General features: G+C 30.1%; 3 protein-coding genes across 5 annotated transcripts; 1 reads left to right on the top strand and 2 right to left on the bottom strand.

The window, feature by feature from the left end:
* The first annotated feature begins 268 nt into the window (after positions 1-268).
* LOC106667988 lies at positions 269-12,148 on the top strand. The gene is made up of 2 exons (XM_014396346.2): positions 269-527; positions 10,424-12,148. The coding sequence occupies exons 1-2, from the start codon at positions 525-527 to the stop codon at positions 11,894-11,896; spliced, it is 1,476 nt and encodes a 491-aa protein (XP_014251832.1). The 5' UTR covers positions 269-524; the 3' UTR covers positions 11,897-12,148.
* A 2,063-nt stretch (positions 12,149-14,211) lies between these two features.
* Positions 14,212-16,967, bottom strand: LOC106667994 (40S ribosomal protein S29). The gene is made up of 3 exons (XM_014396352.1): positions 16,796-16,967; positions 14,356-14,455; positions 14,212-14,292 (listed from the first exon to the last, which is right to left on the bottom strand). The coding sequence occupies exons 1-3, from the start codon at positions 16,855-16,857 to the stop codon at positions 14,284-14,286; spliced, it is 171 nt and encodes a 56-aa protein (XP_014251838.1). The 5' UTR covers positions 16,858-16,967; the 3' UTR covers positions 14,212-14,283.
* A 723-nt stretch (positions 16,968-17,690) lies between these two features.
* LOC106667987 (actin-related protein 8) lies at positions 17,691-19,603 on the bottom strand. Of its 3 annotated transcripts, XM_014396344.2 has the most exons (3): positions 19,522-19,603; positions 18,420-19,445; positions 17,691-18,335 (listed from the first exon to the last, which is right to left on the bottom strand). In XM_014396344.2, exons 2-3 carry the CDS (start codon positions 19,410-19,412, stop codon positions 17,772-17,774), a joined length of 1,557 nt encoding a protein of 518 aa, XP_014251830.1. In that variant the 5' UTR covers positions 19,413-19,445; positions 19,522-19,603; the 3' UTR covers positions 17,691-17,771. The 3 variants fall into 3 exon arrangements, with proteins under 3 accessions (XP_014251830.1, XP_014251829.1, XP_024082745.1); XM_014396343.2 differs by having other exon boundaries at positions 17,691-19,445; XM_024226977.1 differs by having other exon boundaries at positions 17,691-19,445; positions 19,540-19,585.
* Positions 19,604-20,769: the final 1,166 nt, after the last annotated feature.

Below are 20,769 nucleotides of genomic sequence, written 5' to 3' on the forward strand. Positions count from 1 at the left end.
TTCTCACGATAGAAAAGACAAAAGTTTATTCTTTGTTTGGAGGGAATATTTGTATAATCAATTTTATTTGTAGATCATTGATGCACTAGTGTTTAGCATGTAAAAATAGATGGAAATTTTTAAATATATTTTTATTCCCAATGCTTCAATAAATCCAAAAAGTAAATTTCAAAACAAACCCAATTTATAGTGTGCAAATCTTTTTTTTTTTTTTTAACCTTTTTTATATAAATTTTATAGACACTTGTTTGAAAATTCTTTTCTGTTTATTCGATTGTGAAAAACCATGTGGGGTAAATTGTTGACGTTAAGATAGAAAAATAGAATCAGACCAAAAAGCCGCCCTTTCCATTTTTTGAATTGGCACAGAAAAGGAGTAGGGGTCTGTGGGAGTGGCTATCGTTTTCCACTTTGAACGTTTGGCTTGTTTGCTTTCGCCTCTCCTCGTCTCCAGCACCTTTCATACGTGACTGCGACCATTTTCCTCAAGTCTTCTTAAGCGTCCTGCCACACTTCCATAAGCTATGGTAATATGAATTCGATTATAACATTTGTTTTGGTTTTACGTAATTTATTTAAGGATTCTGCTTTGAGTGGACATGACCGATAAAATTTTGCATTGTAGGGTTTTTTTCTGTTGGGTTTTGTGTTTGATTTTGTTGTCGAAGAGTTCTGTCAGAAAAACAAATCGAATGTTATATTGTGCTCTTATTGAATCTTTGCTTTTAACGATTATCTTTTATGGCTCGCGAGTCCCACCCGTTCGTCCGGTCCTGCTGATAACATTTCCCCGATGATTCCTTAATTTCTCTGATACGTAGTTGTTAGTAAAACTACAAGGAGAAAAAAAAATAACTCAGCATGGTGTTCAAACCGTCTTTTAACGATAAATCAGACTCGTAAACAAAGGTCTGTATTTAAAATATATATTATTTATTATAATATTATGAGCAAGTGTATTTATTTCTTTGAACAATTATTTCTGCGACATCACAAACAATCGAATACAAAAACGCAATAAAACAATTTTCCTCGTCATAATATTTTATTGAAACTTCGTACGAATAGATTTGCACGATATCTCGCGCCTTGGGTAGTTGTGTGCCAAGAGTAATGGAAAATTTATGGGAAGGTTTTTTTTGTTTATTTTTAATTTATGGTGTTTATATGAAAATCATTTCCATGTGTTTTTTCTATTTTATTTATTTATTTTTATTTTTGGATGTTTCGGAACTTATACCCATCCTCAGAAACCACAAAAAAAATTTCCTTACAAAACATATCATCATTACAAAAAGAATATTAGTATTTTACAATTATTCTCATAATATATTCAAAATTTGAGAATAATTGTAAAATAATAATTTTAATTCTTTTTGTGAAGATATGTTTAGTAAGGGAGACTTTTCGTTGTCGCTAGTCTCTCAGGGTAGGTATAAGTCCGGAAACGTCCAAAATGTAAAAATATAAAAGAAATAAAAACAACTTGGAAATTTTTTTCTTATAAAAACCATAAATGAATAAAAAGACAAAAAGTCTTAGTATATCCATGTTAAAAACACTTATAAAAATTTATTTTTAAGTATAAATCAAACTCGTTCAGTGTTTATAAGATTTTTTTAAAATTGTCTAGCATTTTTATACACTTTTGGCTTGTTTACATTTATAAACAAACGGATTAGTCAGGTCATTGGCGTTTGTTTACAGTAGGGATGATAATAATCTGGTTAAAAAAATTCAATCCATTTTATATAAACATGATTAAAATGTGATATAAATCTTTCTGAATCTGATTGAAATACTTGTATATAACGGTTAACTTCGAATTTTCTGTTATGGATAATTTTATTCTTTAGGTCAATTTAGAAGGTTTTAGGGTGAAAATTTCCTAGATCGGACTGTAAAAATTAAACAGTAAAAAATAAATTTAATTGCAACCTTCTCAAAACCAACACGACATATAGTAGAAAGAAATGGAAAATAAACCGTACTAATCGTTGTAAAATAATTAGAAAGTTTATGAAGTGATGTTATAAATATCTCAGGTAAAACTGGGACCCCCTTTCTTAATCAATGTAGCAAAGCTGTGTCGGACTGCCGGTTTTCCGTCCTCCAAAATAACACATTAAAAGCCCAGAAATGGCCATGTTAATGACATTTGCGAAGAAAGACTTGGATCAATGTTTTTTTTTTTTAAATATATGTAATCGTTAGTTATAACGTCTTTTTAATATTTGCACATGGTTTTACACCAAACTTCTGAACAGGTGTCTCTTTAATTTTATAAAACCTCTTGAAAAGATTTGCTTTGAACACGCTCATGATTTTACGATTTTACATCAGGCAAACAATTTTTTTTCCAAATATTTTAAAGCGAATTGTGTGTACAATTTTTTATTCAGACTTCAATCCGAAATATATATCGCTAATTGTACAGCTAAGCTGAACATATAAAAATAAATGTTCCGTATTAAATTTGCAAATTTTCGTTCGATAAGTCCATTTTTTCCTTTACGTTTTGTCTATACTACAAAAAAAGTAAAATTGTTAAAAATATTTTACATTCGTGGCTGAATCCGCTCGGTATTATTATTCCTGCGATAGAAAACTTGTTTGCTTACTATTGTTTGCTTTATGTTGTTCGTGAATCGTTAATGTAAACATTGGGTTTCATTTTCATCAAATGTGCTGATCGTGTTCAGAAATATTTGATTTTTTTTCTTACTTTAGTTTAAGTTTATTCGTTTATTCGCGCTTTCTTTTCTTTTCTGCAAAATTAGTTAATAAGTACGTGTTTTGTTGGCTTTAACACAATGGGGTACGGGCCTACTCAGGCTTTTAACCCCTCGGGTCCTGGTCGCCCGCCCTGTGTAATATATGGCTTTAACACATTTATAATAAAATGCTTTGAAAAAACATCGTATTTTGGCTATATTCAAGGCTTGTAAGCTCAAAACCACCATATTTCCAAGCCGGCAATCGATTTTCAACGATTTTTGTTTTTACTCTTTATTTGAAAATAAAGTTAAGTGATCACGGCACATAATAAAATGTACTAAAAAGCTTTTTTTTCTTACGCAAAATGGGTTAATAAATATGTTATACGGTCTACATTTATAATTACATGCTAAACAGAAAACTCAAATTTTGCCATTTTTAAGGCTTGGAAGCTCAAAACAGCTACATTTCAGGTCAGTGTTCAATTTTAAACGATTCAAGAAAAACGCCAAAAACCCGAAAAAATCGAAAAAAATTTATTGTCTTTTTCGATGTAAAAGGCTCGTAGGACACGTTTTTACTGTTTACTCAAAAAAAAAGTTTAGATGATCACGACAAAGATAAAATGTACTAAAAACCTTTTTTTTCTTTCGCGAAATGAGCGAATAAAAATGTTACATTTGTTTTGACACATTTAATATAACAAAAAGACTGAAATCTTTGCTATTTCCAAGACTTTAAAACTCAAAAATTTGGCAACTTTACAAGTCAGCACTCAATTTTCAACGATTTTTGTTTTTACTCTTTATTTCTTTTGAAAAATGGTAGATTAAATATGTGTTATGTGGCTTTGAAACATTTATAATAAAATTCTTGAGTCAGCACTTAATTTAGAATGATTTTTGGTTTTTTATTTTTACTCTTTATTTGAAAAATGTCAGGTGATCATGGTATACATAAAAATTTATTAAAAGATTTTTTCTTTTACAAACTGGGTTAATAAACATGTATTATGTGGGCTTTGACACATGAAATGCTTTTAAAAAACTTCAAATTTTGGCTGTTTTAAGATTTTAAAGTTAAAAAATTTGGCAGCTTTGCAAGTCAGCACTCAATATCCAAGATTTTTTTAATTTTTGTTTTTACTCTTTAATTAAAAAGCTTTTTTTCTTTTGCTGAATGGGTATTAATAGGTGTTCTGCCGTGTGTGAGCTTTGATTAGTTTTAAAAATGATACACATACAATTTTACGGAATTGCAATCGAATAAATCCCATAAGAAGAAAATACCGTTAAAACCTCACAAAAATGGACATTCACACACTCAAATAAAAAAAATAAATAAATATTTTCCATCGATATCTATCCCCATATTTATCTCAACCTAACCAAAATTTATTAAAGTATTTATTTCATTACCCAGAATAATTATTTTAAAAAAATGCTATATTCAATCCGTTGTAATTGGTACAATATTTACAAGTCCATTATATTTAGTGCTCTATTGACCAAATTACTCCTTTCAATTAATTAATCTTTCTATATAAGGTTTTGATCGAAATGAAAAAGCTGGTGCCACGAGCGGGATTCGAACCCACGACCTTCGGCTCAATTCGCCGCTGCTCTAACCACGAATTAGAATCCCGCTAGTGGCACTACCTTTTTCAATTCAACCAAAACCTTACATAGAAAGATTAATTAATTGAAAGAAGTATTTACAAGAAAGACAACAGTGCATGTATATTTCTATTAGTTATCCGTATGTTTTTTAGTTGGTCCTACTTAACCAAAGCAATTAATTAATGCAAATTTATTGAAAATTTTTATGTAAAGTGTGATTGAGATAAAACATTATTGTCACAAGCGGGAATCGAACCCACGTCCTCCGGTTCTATACCCACGTGCTCTAAACTTCTCACGATAGATCAAGCGATTCACTTACAAAGAGAAGTTTTTACTTGCTGTCTGTTTTCCTTCTTCTTATTCCGAACTCTTTCCCGTGAATATCATTGAGCTTTATTATTTTTATTTCTACACCTTAACTTTTTGTATCGGAAATTGCATTTCTCGTAACGCGGTTGTAACTGTGTTGAATTTTTAAAAATTCTATAATTTTGACAGTTGTGACCGTCAGGGTACGGCTTTCAAATATTTTCGAACTTTTATTTTCTTGGCCGATTTCAAGTTTTAAGCCGTACGCATGGATCAATAAGCCTGTCAAATAACGTTAATACGACGAATGCCGAAATGAATCGAATGATGTGACTTCTATTCGAAAGGGGGGAAAAGCGAGAGTTCGCGGATCCACAGTTATTGAAAAATAGAGATAAATTGTTTTGTTTTTTTTCCCAAGTAGAGATAGTAGAAAATATAATAATAAGTTGTAGTTTTGTCTTCTATTTTTACCACAATAGTCGTTTTTCTCGACTAATTTTGTTGATACAAAATAATATCAATATTATTTTGACTTTCCGTATTCAAAGATAAACAAATGATATCAATATTTCTGATAACTTTATATATNTTTTTTTGTCTAAGATTTAAAAAAATCAAATATGTGAATGCAGTTGTTTAAGATTTAAAAAAGGTAGCTTTTGAGATAATTATTCACGCATTACAATTCGTCCCAACTGCGCCGTCACATTTTGTCGTATCTTAAAAAGAGATATTTAAAAAATAATTCTACTTATCGAAATCACAACCAATTTAACGACAAGGCCTTTTATTCAATAAGATACAGATTACCCTGGATAGAGATAATATTCTCTTAGATAAAAGCCAGGCCAATGAAAGTAATGGACTTCTATGTTTGCCTAGTTACTGGCATGAAATCAATTGTCACGGGTTTCACGTTTTTCTTTTATCCAGTCTTGAGACGTTTTACAGATGCATAATATTTCAATTTTTCGAATAGAAGAAACACATTTTTTTTTTTAAACCGACCAAAATTTTTCTTTACAAATAGTTTTCCTTTTGTTGAAAGATCCTTTTGTTAATTTAAGATCGGCTTAAGATAAATCCCTTTTTATTTTGATAATTGGAGAAATGTCTGATTGTAGACGAACTACAAACGGTCATTGTTCTATTGTTTTGTCAAGTAGCATTTTCTCAATAGATTGTATACTTTTGGTTAGTCATAGCCACAAAATTCCTTTCGAATTTTATATTATCTCGAGATAAACAGCTTAGAATGATTCATGCCGATTTAAATAATTGTGCAGAACTATTTTTTAATATATGTATAAAATAAATATTTTTATTTTAATCGTTTGCCTGTTCGTGTACAATTATTGTTTTTGTTACTTTAATCCTAAAAAGATAAATTGACCGAAAATTTAAAAAAATAAATATTTTATGATTTTTTTTTTAAATATTAAAATATATTGTTTAGTATTGAAATCAGTTGACTAATATTATTCCAGACTTGAATGAAAAATCGAGAATTAGAAAAAAATTTCATTGGCGTTAATTTATTTAAATTTATTCATTCAATTTGCAGTCTTCTTTATCGTGATCGTCTAACCTTTGTTGAAGTAAAAGAGTAAATACAATTATTTAAAAGTCATTTAAAATTGAACGCTGACATGGAAATTTACGAAAATTTTGAGCATCAAACCCTTAAAAGTAGTCCCAATTTGACTTTGTTGTTTAGAATTTTAGTATAAATATATAAACGCCCTCTGACCCGTTTTTATTAACCCATTTTGGTATGAAAAATGATCTCAACGAGGGTACGCGTTTAAATAAACGTAAATAATCCATAATCAAACAAAAATTTTTTTAAATAAACCGTAAAAACAAAAATCGTTCAAAATTGAGAATTTTAAAAGTGTCAAAACTAACATAGCACGTATTTATTCACGTATTTTGCAAAATAAAAAAGCTATTAGTATATTTTATTTGTGCCGTAATCACCTAATCTTTTGGCAAGTAAAGAATAAAAACAAATGATTATTTGGAGATCATGTATACCGCACAAATAAAAACGAAAATCCAAAATTCGTTTAAAATCGTGTGCTGACTTGTAGATTTGGCAAAATTTTGAGTTTCAATCTTGGAAATAGCCAAAATTGTTGTTTTTTTTGTAATTTTTTTTAGTAATTACAATTATTTATTTTAGTAGTTTTAATAATTAGCACATTTTGCACAAGAAAAAAGCTTTTAGTAAATTAATTTTATCAGTACCGTGATCACGATTTTTTTAAGCGTTTTATTTGCTTCAAAGCCTTTGTAACACGTATTTATTAGCACATTTTGCACAAGAAAAAAGGTTTCAGTAAATTTTTATCAGTACAGTGATCACGATTTTTTTAAGCCTTTTATTTTAAATGCTTCAAAGCCTTTGTAACACGCATTTATTAGCACATTTTGCACAAGAAAAAAGGTTTCAGTAAATTTTTATCAGTACCGTGATCACGATTTTTTTAAGCGTTTTATTATAAATGCTTCAAAGCCTTTGTAACACGCATTTATTAGCACATTTTGCACAAGAAAAAAGCTTTCAGTAAATTTTTATCAGTACCGTGATCACGATTTTTTTAAGAGTTTTATTATAAATGCTTCAAAGCCTTTGTAACACGCATTTATTAGCACATTTTGCAAAATAAAAAAGCTTTTAGTAAATTTTTATCAGAACCGTGATCACGATTTTTTTAAACGTTTTTTTATAAATGCTTCAAAACCTTTGGAACACGCATTTGTAAGCACATTTTGCCAAAGAAAAAATATTTTATTAAATTTTCATCTGTGCCGTAATCACGATTTTTTTTTTTCAAGTGAAGAATAAAAACAAAAACCCAAAAATATTTTAAAATGGATTGGTGACATCTAAATTTGGCAAAAGTTTTGAGCTTTAAAATTTATTGTTATAATTGTTTAATATTGTTTTAGATTTGCCAAATCCAAAATAGCATTCACTAATTTTGCAAAAGTAAAGACCTTTTAGTAAATTTTTATCTGTACATGAAAAAAAAAGGTGAAAAGTTAATGAAAGTCTTTTTGTATACAATATAATTTTATTTGGTGTTTAAATTACCTAAAAAATGTTTAAATGTGTTAGTTAAAGCTTAAAAATTCCTCTATACTGCAAAACACTTGGTATATCAATTTTTTATACTTTATCTATAAATACATTAAAATGTATTTTTTTTTACTTTTTGGGATTAAATTATAAAATAATATGCAGGAGTAATTTATACTAATTCCACTTTTTTTCTATTCTATTATAAGGAACACTAAATAGTTTCTTCTGTTATACAATAACTCTTTAGTTTGACCAAAATTATCACAATTAAGGTAAACATACTGATTGATATACATTCTTATATATAAATTGAGGGAACTGTCAAAATACAGTTCTCTAAATTTATTTTTGCAATCCTGTTTGTATGACAGCCCACTTATTATACTTACTGCCTTTCTTTGCAAGCTAGATATCTTGTTCATGGATGATGCTACCCCAGACCAAATTAGCGTACCTTATTTTATTATCACAAGTTGCATAATAGGCAACCAGTATTGTTTTTTGTGTTACATTAGTGTTTAAAATCCTTATAAACATAAACTTTGACTTAAAATTTTGGTTAGCTTATCAAAGTGGATTTTTCATGTCATACATGGGTCAATAAAGACGCCTAATAGTTCTACAGCATCAGGGTTATCAGGTACCAATTTCAGATCTTTGAGATCACAAATCATAGTTTATGATTTCTTTCGTTTAAGGTTAGACCATTTTTTAAACCAAGATTTTAGCTGCACTTGTAAGAGTTTGTTATTGTCTACTAGAGTTAATACCTACCTTCTTTTTACCTTTTGGGCAGTGTGGGTATCATGTGCAAAAGCGCTGGAACGTACCAGCAGAAAACTGTTATACAATTTATTTGTGTAAATAATGTATATAATCCGTTATATAGTCAGACCAACCTTGATTTTAACCAATTAGAGTATTCTTGTTGTTGTCTAACTTCGAACAATCTTTCTGAAAGATAAGAGGTCAAAAGTTCAGCAAATTTTCTTGGGAATATTACTTTAAGCATATATGTTAAAACTGTGTGCCAAACCTTGTCAAAAAAATCTTGGCATGCAATACATGTCAGTAATTCTATATATCTGATCTATACAAAGCTTGGCATATTCGCTTTTTCAGTGTAGGGTTTGGTAGTTTTGTTATTGTACTGATCTCAGCCGCTTTCCAATTCAAGTAGTACAAAGTAAATAAATGTTACCATATTTTATTTTATTTATTAAAAAAAAAAATATTAACATTTTTCACAAAACATATTGACACTTTTTAGTTTTTTAAATTAAAAAATAAGATACTGATGACAGATGTAAATTCCCAAAAAGTCCAAAAAAACTAATGGAAAAATAAAGCAGCAAAAATATAATAAATTAAAATTAATAATAATATTAACATGTTTTATGGTTATATTTATATACATAAATATATAGTATATTTGTAGTTTGTTCATTTCATATAATTTTCATCTGCCTAGATGTAAATTTCGGAAATGTCCAAAAAAATTAATCTAAAAATAAAGTAGAAAAAACCACAGAAAAGTTTTTATAAAAAAAATAATAATAATAACGATGAGCTAGATTATCGACCTGCTGGAAACATGAAGTTTTTTCGGAGGATCTACGGAAGAGGTCAACACAGAGAAAAACTTCCTTTCGGTTTTCACCGAGCTTTCGACAGTTTTTATACTGTCATCTTCAGGGCCTGTTTTATTATCATATAAAAAAAAAAAAATTAAAAACAATTTGTTTTTCATGTTTTTAATTGTTTTTTTTGTATCTACTACACGAAACATGTAATTAATCATTTTCCGTAGTGGTTTTGTTCTTTTATACATCTGAACTATAAAGCACACAATACGCAAAATTAGAAGCATGTGATTCGTAAAGTTCTGCCTATATGTTCTGAGGGTTAATTTTCAATGGTATGTTAAAAAAAAAGATGTATTACTTTTCTGCCTTTTGGGCTTGGTTCATATATATCTTCAGCATCACTAGTACATAGCTTCTTTTCCTACACAATCAGAATCATTGTCTTTGATTTGCTGCTACAGATTTAACCTGATAAAACGAACTTAATAAGTTATTCTGCATATTATACACAATTATAAAACGAATAAACTCCTGCTATGCTTTTCTATTAAAAAATGACATTTACAGTTAGCCTAGCTACCCATTAACGACAATCTATTTTATTATTATAAACAAACCATTTTAATTTTAATTTAACTATATAATTACACATTAAATCCATTATATTTCGTGGTCTATTGACCAAATTACTTCTTTCAATTAATTAATCTTTTTATGTAAGGTTTTGGTTGAAATGGAAAAGTCAGTGTGACGAGGGGGATTCGAACCAACGATCTTCGGCTAAACAGCCGCTGCTCTACAACGAGCTATTGTGACTTTGATTCACTCGGACACCAACTCCCCAACTCAACTTACAACTTTTCGAATTTTCCCACCTTTTTGTCGTTCTTCAAATGTCGTGTAATCAGGATTCGATTCTCGGCGAAATACGAAGTGGCCACAGGGAGCTTTGAAGTTATACTTCATTTTACTCATTAAATCCATTATATTTCGTGGTCTATTGAACAAATTACTTCTTTCAAATAATTAATCTTTTTATGTAAGGTTTTGGTCGAAATGAAAATATAAAATACGATTACATTTTCTTTTTGTTTCAGGAGGCAGCTTCAAATGAAGTAAAACATTTAAAGTTAAAATTAACAAACCCTGCAAGAAATAAGAATATAGAATATAAATTCCTAGAAAATCCAGATGTTGGTAATATCATACTAGATGTTATTAGATTGGCGAGGGAACAGTATCCTCAGTTGGATTGTCTTCTGAGTGAAACAGTGTTACGGCGGTATGACATCACAAAACACAAAAGTTTGAATACATTATGTGCATATTTCAACAGGAGTATTCGTCATTTATTCTACAATGTGCCATACCCACTTGAAAATACGGCGAATAAATCTTTACTCGAAAAGATTTTCAGCATAGTGGTGAAGGAAAAACATTTACCAAAAGATGTCTTCAATGATAAGAACTTTGAGAGTGTTTGCAATATATTTGAATCTTTAAACTTGACAGAAAATGATTCAATTTGCAACATTGGAACTGGAATAGGTGAAATAATATTACAGCTTGCTTCTTATTTGACGCCCTGCTCTAAGATTGTCGGTCTTATGGAAAATTGTATACCAGAGCATTCTAAAATGTTTCACATTCATTTTCAACAGTATGCTGATTGGTTTGGGAAAAAAAATAAGAAAATCCATTTCATTTGGCCTGACTGTTTTTCATTACCACAATTTGTAAATCAGATCGGTACGTACACCATCATATTTATTGGAGAGTCAATACTGGAAAGAGAGATACTTTTAAATATGATTTCATTGTTAAATGAGAATACAAAAATATATTCAACATCGTTAATTCTTGAAATGAAAGATTCTCTAGGGCTAGAATGTCTAACATCTACGAATGAACATTATCCTTTCATTTACATGAAAAAACATACAGAAACAACAAAACTATTAGGTGATTCGTTAATAAATTCCAAAACTGAAATAAGAAAATTGAGTCTTGAACATAACTTAGAAGAGGAAAATTTGCAAAAGAATTCTTGCGACTTTCTCGTAAAGGATACAGAAAGCAGTATTGAATGCATAAATAATGGCCCTCTGAAAATCTTTACTGAAGATTTAAATGATGCTGAATTATCAGACAGCAATTTTATTGGTGTTCAAACAAGAAGATCATGGGCAGAATGGTGTAGAAATAAGGTAGATTTTCAAGTAAATAATATCAGCAAGGATAATAGTGATTTAGATCGAAGAGTTAAACAAAATGATTCATTTTCAAGAAAGCATAGATTTAAAAAATCACAGATATCTCGTTCCAAACTTGCCAGGACAAACAAAGTTAAAGATAATTTAGAAAAGTGCGACTTTAATATGGAGGATGGTGATGAGGAACCAAGAATAAGTGGTATTCCCATTGATGTCTATGAAAAAATGTATACAATTCTATACAAAAAAGTAGAATTTTTTAGTATTAAATGCCCAACTTTTTTACTCAAAGGACACGATGAACAATTTAATGAATCGTGTTTCAATAGTTCAGATATTGGAACAAAATTGGACTGAATAAAGTGATATCTAAGTTAATTCTAAAATGTCAATAATTATTCAAAATTAATATAAAAATAATTTTGAATTGTTAAATGTATTTTTATATAAATTACATTTGAGTAAAAGTCAAGTGAAAACTACTTTTAACTTGAACTGAAATATTTTGGTAAAAGAATTAAGTTATTAAGTATGTAGTGTAAATAAGTGTTTTGAAAAATAAACATTACAGATAAAAAGCAATGGACTTTTTTAATTACATGCTTTTTTAAGTATACATATATATTTTTTTAAATAAATAAGGATCTCATATTAAAGATAAAGCTTTAATTAAAATAAATGTAAAAAGTTCCTTCAACATGTTTTGTTTTTATTTAAATAAATATTTAGAATATATCGATTTTAGTATTTTAAAGCTAAGCAATATTTACAAAATAATTTATTTTTCACATAGTGAGAAAACAATGTACTTTTAATAATATATGGATATACTTTTTTAAAACAAAAATGTAATATAATTTGCCTACAAAAGCATTTTACTGTCGTTAATGTTTTTTCAAAATTTTAACATAAAAATGTGACCAATTGTATGATCCAAATTCTAATATAAAGGCAAATTGTTATTTAATAGCTTGTAAAAATGCAAACATAACCATACATTTTTGTTTTTTCTACTTATTTGATGTATTTTGTTGATTCAATTGTAGACAATAATGTAAAAACAAAATATATTTTTAAAATATAAGAAATGGGTGTCTGTTTTTCTATTTTTGCTAAAGAAGTTTTATCCAAAGAGATAACACATTATAAAAACAGGCTGTTTTATTATACAATATTTATGTGTGAAATATAATGTAAATATATTTTATAATGAAAGATATTTATTTCATTTGCACCTGTTTAGAAAAAATAGAATTCCTTATTTTGACTTTATTGCCAATGGGGTTTTAAGACCACTACATTAACATCTATTCAGTTCTACTAACCCTCTAGACCCATAGTACATAACAACGTAAGAAAACTTTCACTAATTTACATATAAACCATTGCTTAAAGACTTTATTTTCAAGTTTATCAGCTTTGTTAATCTCCTGGCACAAAGATCCAATTCAATTTTCCCCAGGCAGTAGACCAATAAAACTATAAAAGTTTCTTTTACCAAGAAAAGGGCATGAGAAGGACAAGAGCAAACTATGGTGTCATTCCCTTATATAATGAAGTAAAATATCTAGCCAATTTTTGATCAATGACAACTAATTTAAAACAAACAAAAGAGGAAAAATTAACTTGAGTAAAGGCCTTTGTTGGAAAAGCTGGGAACTAAGTCTATACATACCCCTCTTTTATACACAATGGCTGTTAAGGCTCGTTAACCTACAGATTAGTGGTTTGGTGGATGAACTCAGAGTTGAGAGTAGTCAAGAAAATATTCAGGGCTGCCCAGAGGCTAATGGACGTTGCTGGGGCAATGAAGACATCTCCATGCTGAGCAGGAACTATCTTTTTAAAAAGGATTAAAAGACGTGTGATTTTTTTTTGTCTTATGATCTTTCCATATTAGCCATGACGAATTCTTATATATGTTGTTCAAATTGGGGGTTATCGGGAAAAAAGGGCCAAAGGCGACGGTGGGAATCGAACCCACGACCGCGGCGTGAAAGTCTCTCATGCTAACCACTCGGCTACCGCAGTCCCCTGTTTCTACACTTCAAATGCAACACAAACTTTGTGTTAACCATGGTCCAATTCTCAACCCTTTCTCAGATACTAAACTTTTTTTCCAACTATCTATGGTTTTTCTCTAAATTCTACTTGTAGCTCATGTATTTGTTTTTGGGGAAATCCGGACGTACTTAAAAGAGCATTTAGTTTTCTTTACGAAGGTACCCTTATAGAACTTTCAGTTTAAGTTTTGCTTAAAAAAACTGCTGAAAAAATTCATGTTCCAAATTTCACAACTCCTTTGTTTAATAAGCTTTCTAGCAATATACCCTTTTTTTAATTACATCAAACCAAAATGCAAAAATTATGGAAAAGTACTGAGGATGCAAAAAAATTTTTTAAAAATGGGATTAATACAGCAATTCATCCTTGGAAAAATTTCTGGTAAAATCCATAATGCCCAGCCAGACAGAAAGTGATCTGTGGCTTATGACTAAGGCAGACTGGCAACCTAGTTGTACTGCTCAATTTGTATCATCCCTGTCAGTCTGAATTTGTGAATACAATCTATCAGTTTAAGAGACCAGTATCACAGAAATAAATAGAAATAGTCATTTGTTAAAAGCAAAAGGTAAAATCAATTAAAACTATAAATAAGGTATAAACACACATCACAGAAAAAAAAGGTTTATTAATTAAAAGATAACATTTTTTTTGTTGAAAAACTTATTAGTCCAAAAAGTTTAATCCAGCTGCAAGAAAAAAAGAAAAACCAATAAATTATTCAAAAATAATTTAACAATAATCTGAAATACCTTTTTAAAGCCGATATCTGCGGCATATTCTCTGAAGCACTGCCTACAAAGGTTTAGACCATACTTCCTGATCAAACCATGACCATTGGCACAAGCCCGGCTGTAAATAAAATAAATCCATTCATTTATCTAAATAATTCTAATAATAATTAATAAAAAATTAATGATGTTATAGAAATTTTACAAGAATGCTTTGAAATATAAGTAAAACTCTATTTTTCATTATGTTAAATGTTATTAGGAGTGCTGAAATGTCAATGAGAGAGAAAAAAGAGAGGGAAGGAGAGAAAACAATTTAAGAATAATTATTTTAAAAAGTCAATTGATTTTCTGTGTGTGTCCTGAATATCAGAATTAACTGAGATGTCTCGTTTAAATCCAATTGAATACCTTGGGTAATGGAGGATGTCTAAGCAAAATATGTATAATAATAATATTTGGGCCTGACAGACAGCTGAGGTCATTGCTGGTTACTGACTATCTGGTTTTATATGTATACTAAATTATTATTCAAAAATTCTACACTCTCGTTTGTACCTAAGCTTGTCAAATATTGAATACAAACAAAAGTTAAATATATAAACAACTAATTATTGTTTTTATCTAAAGTCTTGGTTAAAAAGAATAATTAATTGAAATTATTAATATGGGAAATTATAACCATTAAACAAAATAATTATAACCACTAAAATAAAATATATGGATTTATATAAACAGTGTCCAACAACCTATTGGAACCTGGAACTGCATAGGGAACCTGAAAATTACGAAAATACCCAGCGTAACTCCAGGGCTCCTCTAAGTGAGTCCAGGTACCCATCCTGAAAAAAAAAAACATGGCCAGCAAATACAATCCCTGCCCAAATCATGAAATAGTACATCACACACCAGGTATCAGTAGTACTCTATATTCCTACACTGGTGTACCATCACACCCAATCAAACACAATAGTCTGGAACTCACTCCATTCCCGCTAATAACTTTTACTACCCAGGCATCACACACTCACCTCAGATCCTAAACCTTTTACTTAGTAAATAAATGACAATATAAAGTGGGGAATACACTTACCCGACACAACACAACATGACCCAAAGCTACCTGACACAAATTCAATGTCCAATTTTTCAAAAGATTGTATTATCAGCTACGCTACTCTACACTATGTGATGCAACCAAGTTCTCCAGTGTCCAGATTTTCGTCAAGTAGCGTTGATTACATTCAAAGACAAAAGAACAGGGACTCATATTTTTTGTAGATTATGTCAAATTATATGAATTTTTGAACTAATATTAATTATAACATGCTTATTTTAATGTAAACCAAGTTAAATGAGATCCAAAAATTCATGAGTTTTTACAAAAATTATTTAATTGTGATGGTTTGGCAGAAAATTGATCAAAACACCAAAATACCATTTATTGATAGAAAGAATTTAACTAACAATTAATTACATGATATTGTTTATAAAAATGCATTGAGAAAAAAAAAAAAGACAAGGTGTTGGGCACATCATGTTGTGTTGTGTCGGGTGTATTCCCTACTTAAGACACTGGTAATACTTTCTACGACCCCAGAGGTGCTTCTTTTTTGAACAATCACTATCCTCGATATAGCTCATTTTCACAACTTTGGTCACTATTTAATTATTCAGAAATCATGAGATGCGGTCTAGTGTGATGTAGGTTTCAGAAAAACATTTTCTTTATCGTGCCAACGTTTCGATCTTTATTGAGATCATCTTCAGGGCCTTGTGTTGTCTGCATTTCAGCAAAAAAGTTCTCTGGTTGATAGCCGATGCGAGTTTCTTCTCATTGTTGGCGATGTCCTTCAGAATACTTTTAGCTGCGTGTCCATATGTAGTTGAAATTTGTTCATAGAATCCCATGTTCTTCGTTCTTCTCGTGTAGAAATGTGTGCTGATTAGTAACCGTTAATCGATAATTATTCAGAAATCGTGAGATGCGGTCTGATGTGATGTAGGTTTCAGAAAAACATTTTCTTTATCGTGCCAACGTGTCGATCTTTATTGAGATCATCGTCAGGGCCTTGTGTTGTCTGCATTTCAGCAAAAACACTCACTATACTTACCAAAGGGCGGTTTAAGCCACCACCTCATGGTAATGTGCATACATAATTTTATGCACATATATTTAAGGCTGGCAAGTTAGAAAATGTTATTGAACTCAGCAAAGAATTTATTCATATACAAAATTGAAAGAGCTGGCAATGGAAGACCTGGGAAGTACAAGTTAACGTCTCACAATTACAATTAACTGATAATACAATAACAATTATAACTAACCGTATAACATCAATAAAAATTAAATATTGAGACTACTAATTTTTTTTTACAATAAAATTCAATCTAAAACCAGCTTTGGAACGCCTTTAACCTAACTCTTATTACAACACATGCTAGAAGAAAAAAATCTTACCAGGAACGTGATCCTTGTCCGTATTTACGGGGATGTGAGTACCAAATGTTTGAATGACCCATTTTATTGTTTTTTTCAAATAAATCTTTCAATCAAATTGAAGACCACGTGTCAGTAATAAACTTTACAGACCGTACAGCGCTCTGAAACGAGAAAGGGTTAACCATTAAGCAGTAAGCACCGCAGTCCACAGTATAGCCACTAGCCAAATGGTCACACTGAATATCCCATTTTATAAGTTTATTAACAATACTTTCTAAAACAATTAAATGTATTCAATTTATTCAAATGCAAGTTTGTGTTTAATTTTAGTCAGATAAAAGTAAAGAAAGTACATTAAAAACTGAACTTTTATTTTAACAAATTCATAACTGGGTTAACATTAAACTTGTCAGTGATTTTAAATATGTATCTACTTTTGTAACCCCCAAATTTAAATTTGTTTAGAATAAAAAACCAGATCGGTATCTTAAATTGAATTAAAAATAATTTGAAATCAAATTTAGTTGACAATGATCCACATTTTCTTTCAAATAATCAAAAATCGATTGCATTTTAACAGTATTTTAAAAATAAATCTGTTAATCATAATTGTCTCTGACTGATTCTATCACTTAATTAACATTTAAAATAAAATAAAAAGTACCATATTAACATGAACAAAATTGTTACCAAATATATTGCTAAAACCTTTTGTTTTAACAGTTTAATTAAATAAAATATTTATCATTTATTTAATTAAAGGGAGCAATTACATTCACATTTAGTTGTCAGGAATGACAGATCTGAAAATGTCAAGTGTAGTAGACAACAGAAAATATATTTAACTCTATCATAAATTACATTGTTTTGGGTTTAGTGATGTTAAAAGGGGAGTGGGCATAAGAAATGCTAATGAAATTTTAAAAATTATATGTATTAATGTACATGAGTTTATAAATCAATAGCACAAATTATTTGATAAATACATATCTCCTTACCAAATGAAAGGAGATCTCTCTCTTAGTATCTTGACACCGAATTTCATGAATTCTTCTTTCGTTATCCAAAGTTCCTGGGCAGATTCCAGACACGAAAGAATAGCTGCCCCTTTCCACACAGTCATGACAGGATCCATTTCTTTAGGCGAAGATATAATTTCTACTGTTTCTGGTTTTAAGTTAATAGGAATTTGATATTCGAGTTTTGTCTTGAGCCAGTTTGCAATACCTTTAAATTTCATTCCACCGCCGACGACGACTATGTTTCCGAACATTCTCCTTTTCATGTCGTCTGTTGGGCATCTTTGTATGCTTTGAATAATGGCTTGATCTAGCGGTAAAAATTGTAGTTGCCCATAGCTGAATTCATAATCGGTGCTGACATCCATATCAAGGATGTCTCCATCATCCAAAGCATCTGTAGAAGGATCCTGAACATCTTTTGTCCCCTTTCTACTCGTTTCTCTCAAATATTCTGCATCGTGAGGATCGGAAGAATCTCCAGCTGTCCTTTTCTGAGTTACAATCGGTTTGTTTGCTGTAAAGGAGAAAATTTCTGGCTGGAAAAGGCCCAAAGGGGCAATCATACACTCATCTCCCAACTGAATTGTGTATTTTAAAATGGGTTTTTTAGGCTTCCGTACCGTAAATGTTTTTTCTTTACAACCACAGACATCGAGGTTGACATGGCAGCTTTCTTGTTTAATCTTTTCAATTAGTAGAGCATCATAATTATTTGTTAAGTCACATTCTTTATAAGGAAAACCACATCTATTCAAAAGCCAATGTAAACACTGCGAAATATCTCCTCCACCATATGGCAATCTTATCCTTGTCACAGGATGACTAGTACCATCTTCTACACAGGAGATTGATGTTTTAGCATGCCCACAGTCGATCACACAGGCCGAGCCAACACCAGCTCCAAATGTTGCTGCTACATGATCTTGTAGTAGAAAGCATGATGAAAATCCCATATCTAAAATCAAATTGGTTAATTCTTTGAGATACTGCCTATTGTAAACATCAGGTATTATTAACACTGCCCTGTAGTGTTTTAAAGTGTTTAAAGGAATGTTAAGATTTGTTACGATAATGTGAGACCAAATTGTTTCAAGATCGGTTAAAACTCCGGTGAGCGAACCACCTATGCCACTATGGACGTTGAGATCGCCTCGTTTCATCGGAAAATGGATGTTGTAATCTAATTCAGATTCAGGATCTAAACACAGAACTTCATTTCCTATGGCAACATTGTTATTTGATTTGTACGGTTGGGGGCCAGTAATGTTCACAGTCTCCGGCACTGACCTCTTGTTGTACTGCGATATCTGCTGCGGAGGAGTAGCGTACCTCTTTTGACCGTCAGACATTACACAGCTTTGTAGGGCGTGTGAAACTTGCAGCCGGCAATAGTCAACCTCTAGTTCGACATTCGGATCAAGATTTGTTATCACCTGTGGTAATAATGTGTCGACATGGACTCCACCACCTTTGGACCTCATCCTGGCTATAGCGTGTAGCTCCATATGAGGATTCAGATCTGATGCCCTACCGATTTTCAAATACATCGATCCAGGATGGATAATTATTATTGTTTGGGCTTGCATATGAACTGGATCCTCCATTTCATCCATTGCTTTGCTATCACTTTAGACTAACTTAAGATTCTACAAAAATAAAATTGACATTATAAACCTCTGTATAAAATTATTTATTTTATTAGACAAATCATAACTCTTTTACTTTTTAATAAATTATTACTTTAACAAAACACATTCAAAACAAACATGGGTTGGTTTGTTGATTATAACCTTCCATCCAATAGAAGACGCTGTTTGAACTTTACAGATGTTGACTACATGCTTCAAAGCAATAATTACCCATAAACGTCATATAAAATAATATTTTAAATTATTAGATATTTCAAGTAAAAACTTAAATATTTAAATTTAAACTAGACAACTAAAGTTAAAAAATACTAAACTGAACTATTTTTATTGTTTTAGGCAAGAACTTTTGAGTTTTGATCATCTTTAAATTTAAAGTAAATAAAATCTGGTGGAAGAGTTCATAAAAAAAAGGAGTATTTATTAAAAAAACACCATCATAACTTCACGCTGAATGAAAAATAATTTATTTATCACTAAAACAATAGTTAAAATGGTAATAAAATATAACTCAGACTATCATACTACTAGCTTATAGTTTGTGCTATTAATAAATTTAATGAAGAATTTGGAATGCTTATTCATTAGTGTCTCCGGTTCCCGATATTCCCCTATTAGGATGAATCTGCCTCTTGAAAATTGGGCATTCAAAAATTATCTGCTCCCATGTCTGCAGCAGTTTCATGGTGCAGCTGCAGGATGTAAAAATGTATTTTCAGCATGGAATCCCTTGTTATCTCTTTTGCTAGCATGTTAATTTAAGTGCCTAACTGCATCTTTAAATATTTCATTTTATTTTTCAGGGTATTCGTATATTTATCAAATATAGCATGTTGGGCCTCCTTTTAGTAAATAAATAGCTTAGTCCCAATGCTAGGTTTGATTTTCCCCTTGTTAAAATTTTTGAAGCATTTTGTAAAGATAATGTTTGGTGATAGTGTCAATTCTGAACAAGAACTTTAAAAATGCTGTGTAGTCAGCATATTGCAAATATGTAGTTCAAAACTTGAATGCACTAACATTTATATAAATGTTGAATAATGTGGGCACAAGATCTGAACCTTGGGCCACCCCAGCTGTTAAATCTTGAATAAAGTGTGTACAATAAAACATTATTTTGGTCACTTACAAAATGGATATGAATGTAGAAAAGACAATAAAAAAATTAAAAACAAAACAATGTAATGTATAACAGTTTAATGATAATAATAATTTAAAATGTTTGCTTCCTATTACACTTCACAGTTTTGAAAAGTAATTATAATTCTACAGTATTCATTGATCTCAATAACATAAAATGAAAAATAACGGTTTAGAAAAAATA

This window comes from Cimex lectularius, unplaced genomic scaffold, assembly GCF_000648675.2.
Source record: "Cimex lectularius strain Harlan isolate CLEC.00 unplaced genomic scaffold, Clec_2.1 scaffold149, whole genome shotgun sequence".
Taxonomy (NCBI): domain Eukaryota; kingdom Metazoa; phylum Arthropoda; class Insecta; order Hemiptera; family Cimicidae; genus Cimex; species Cimex lectularius.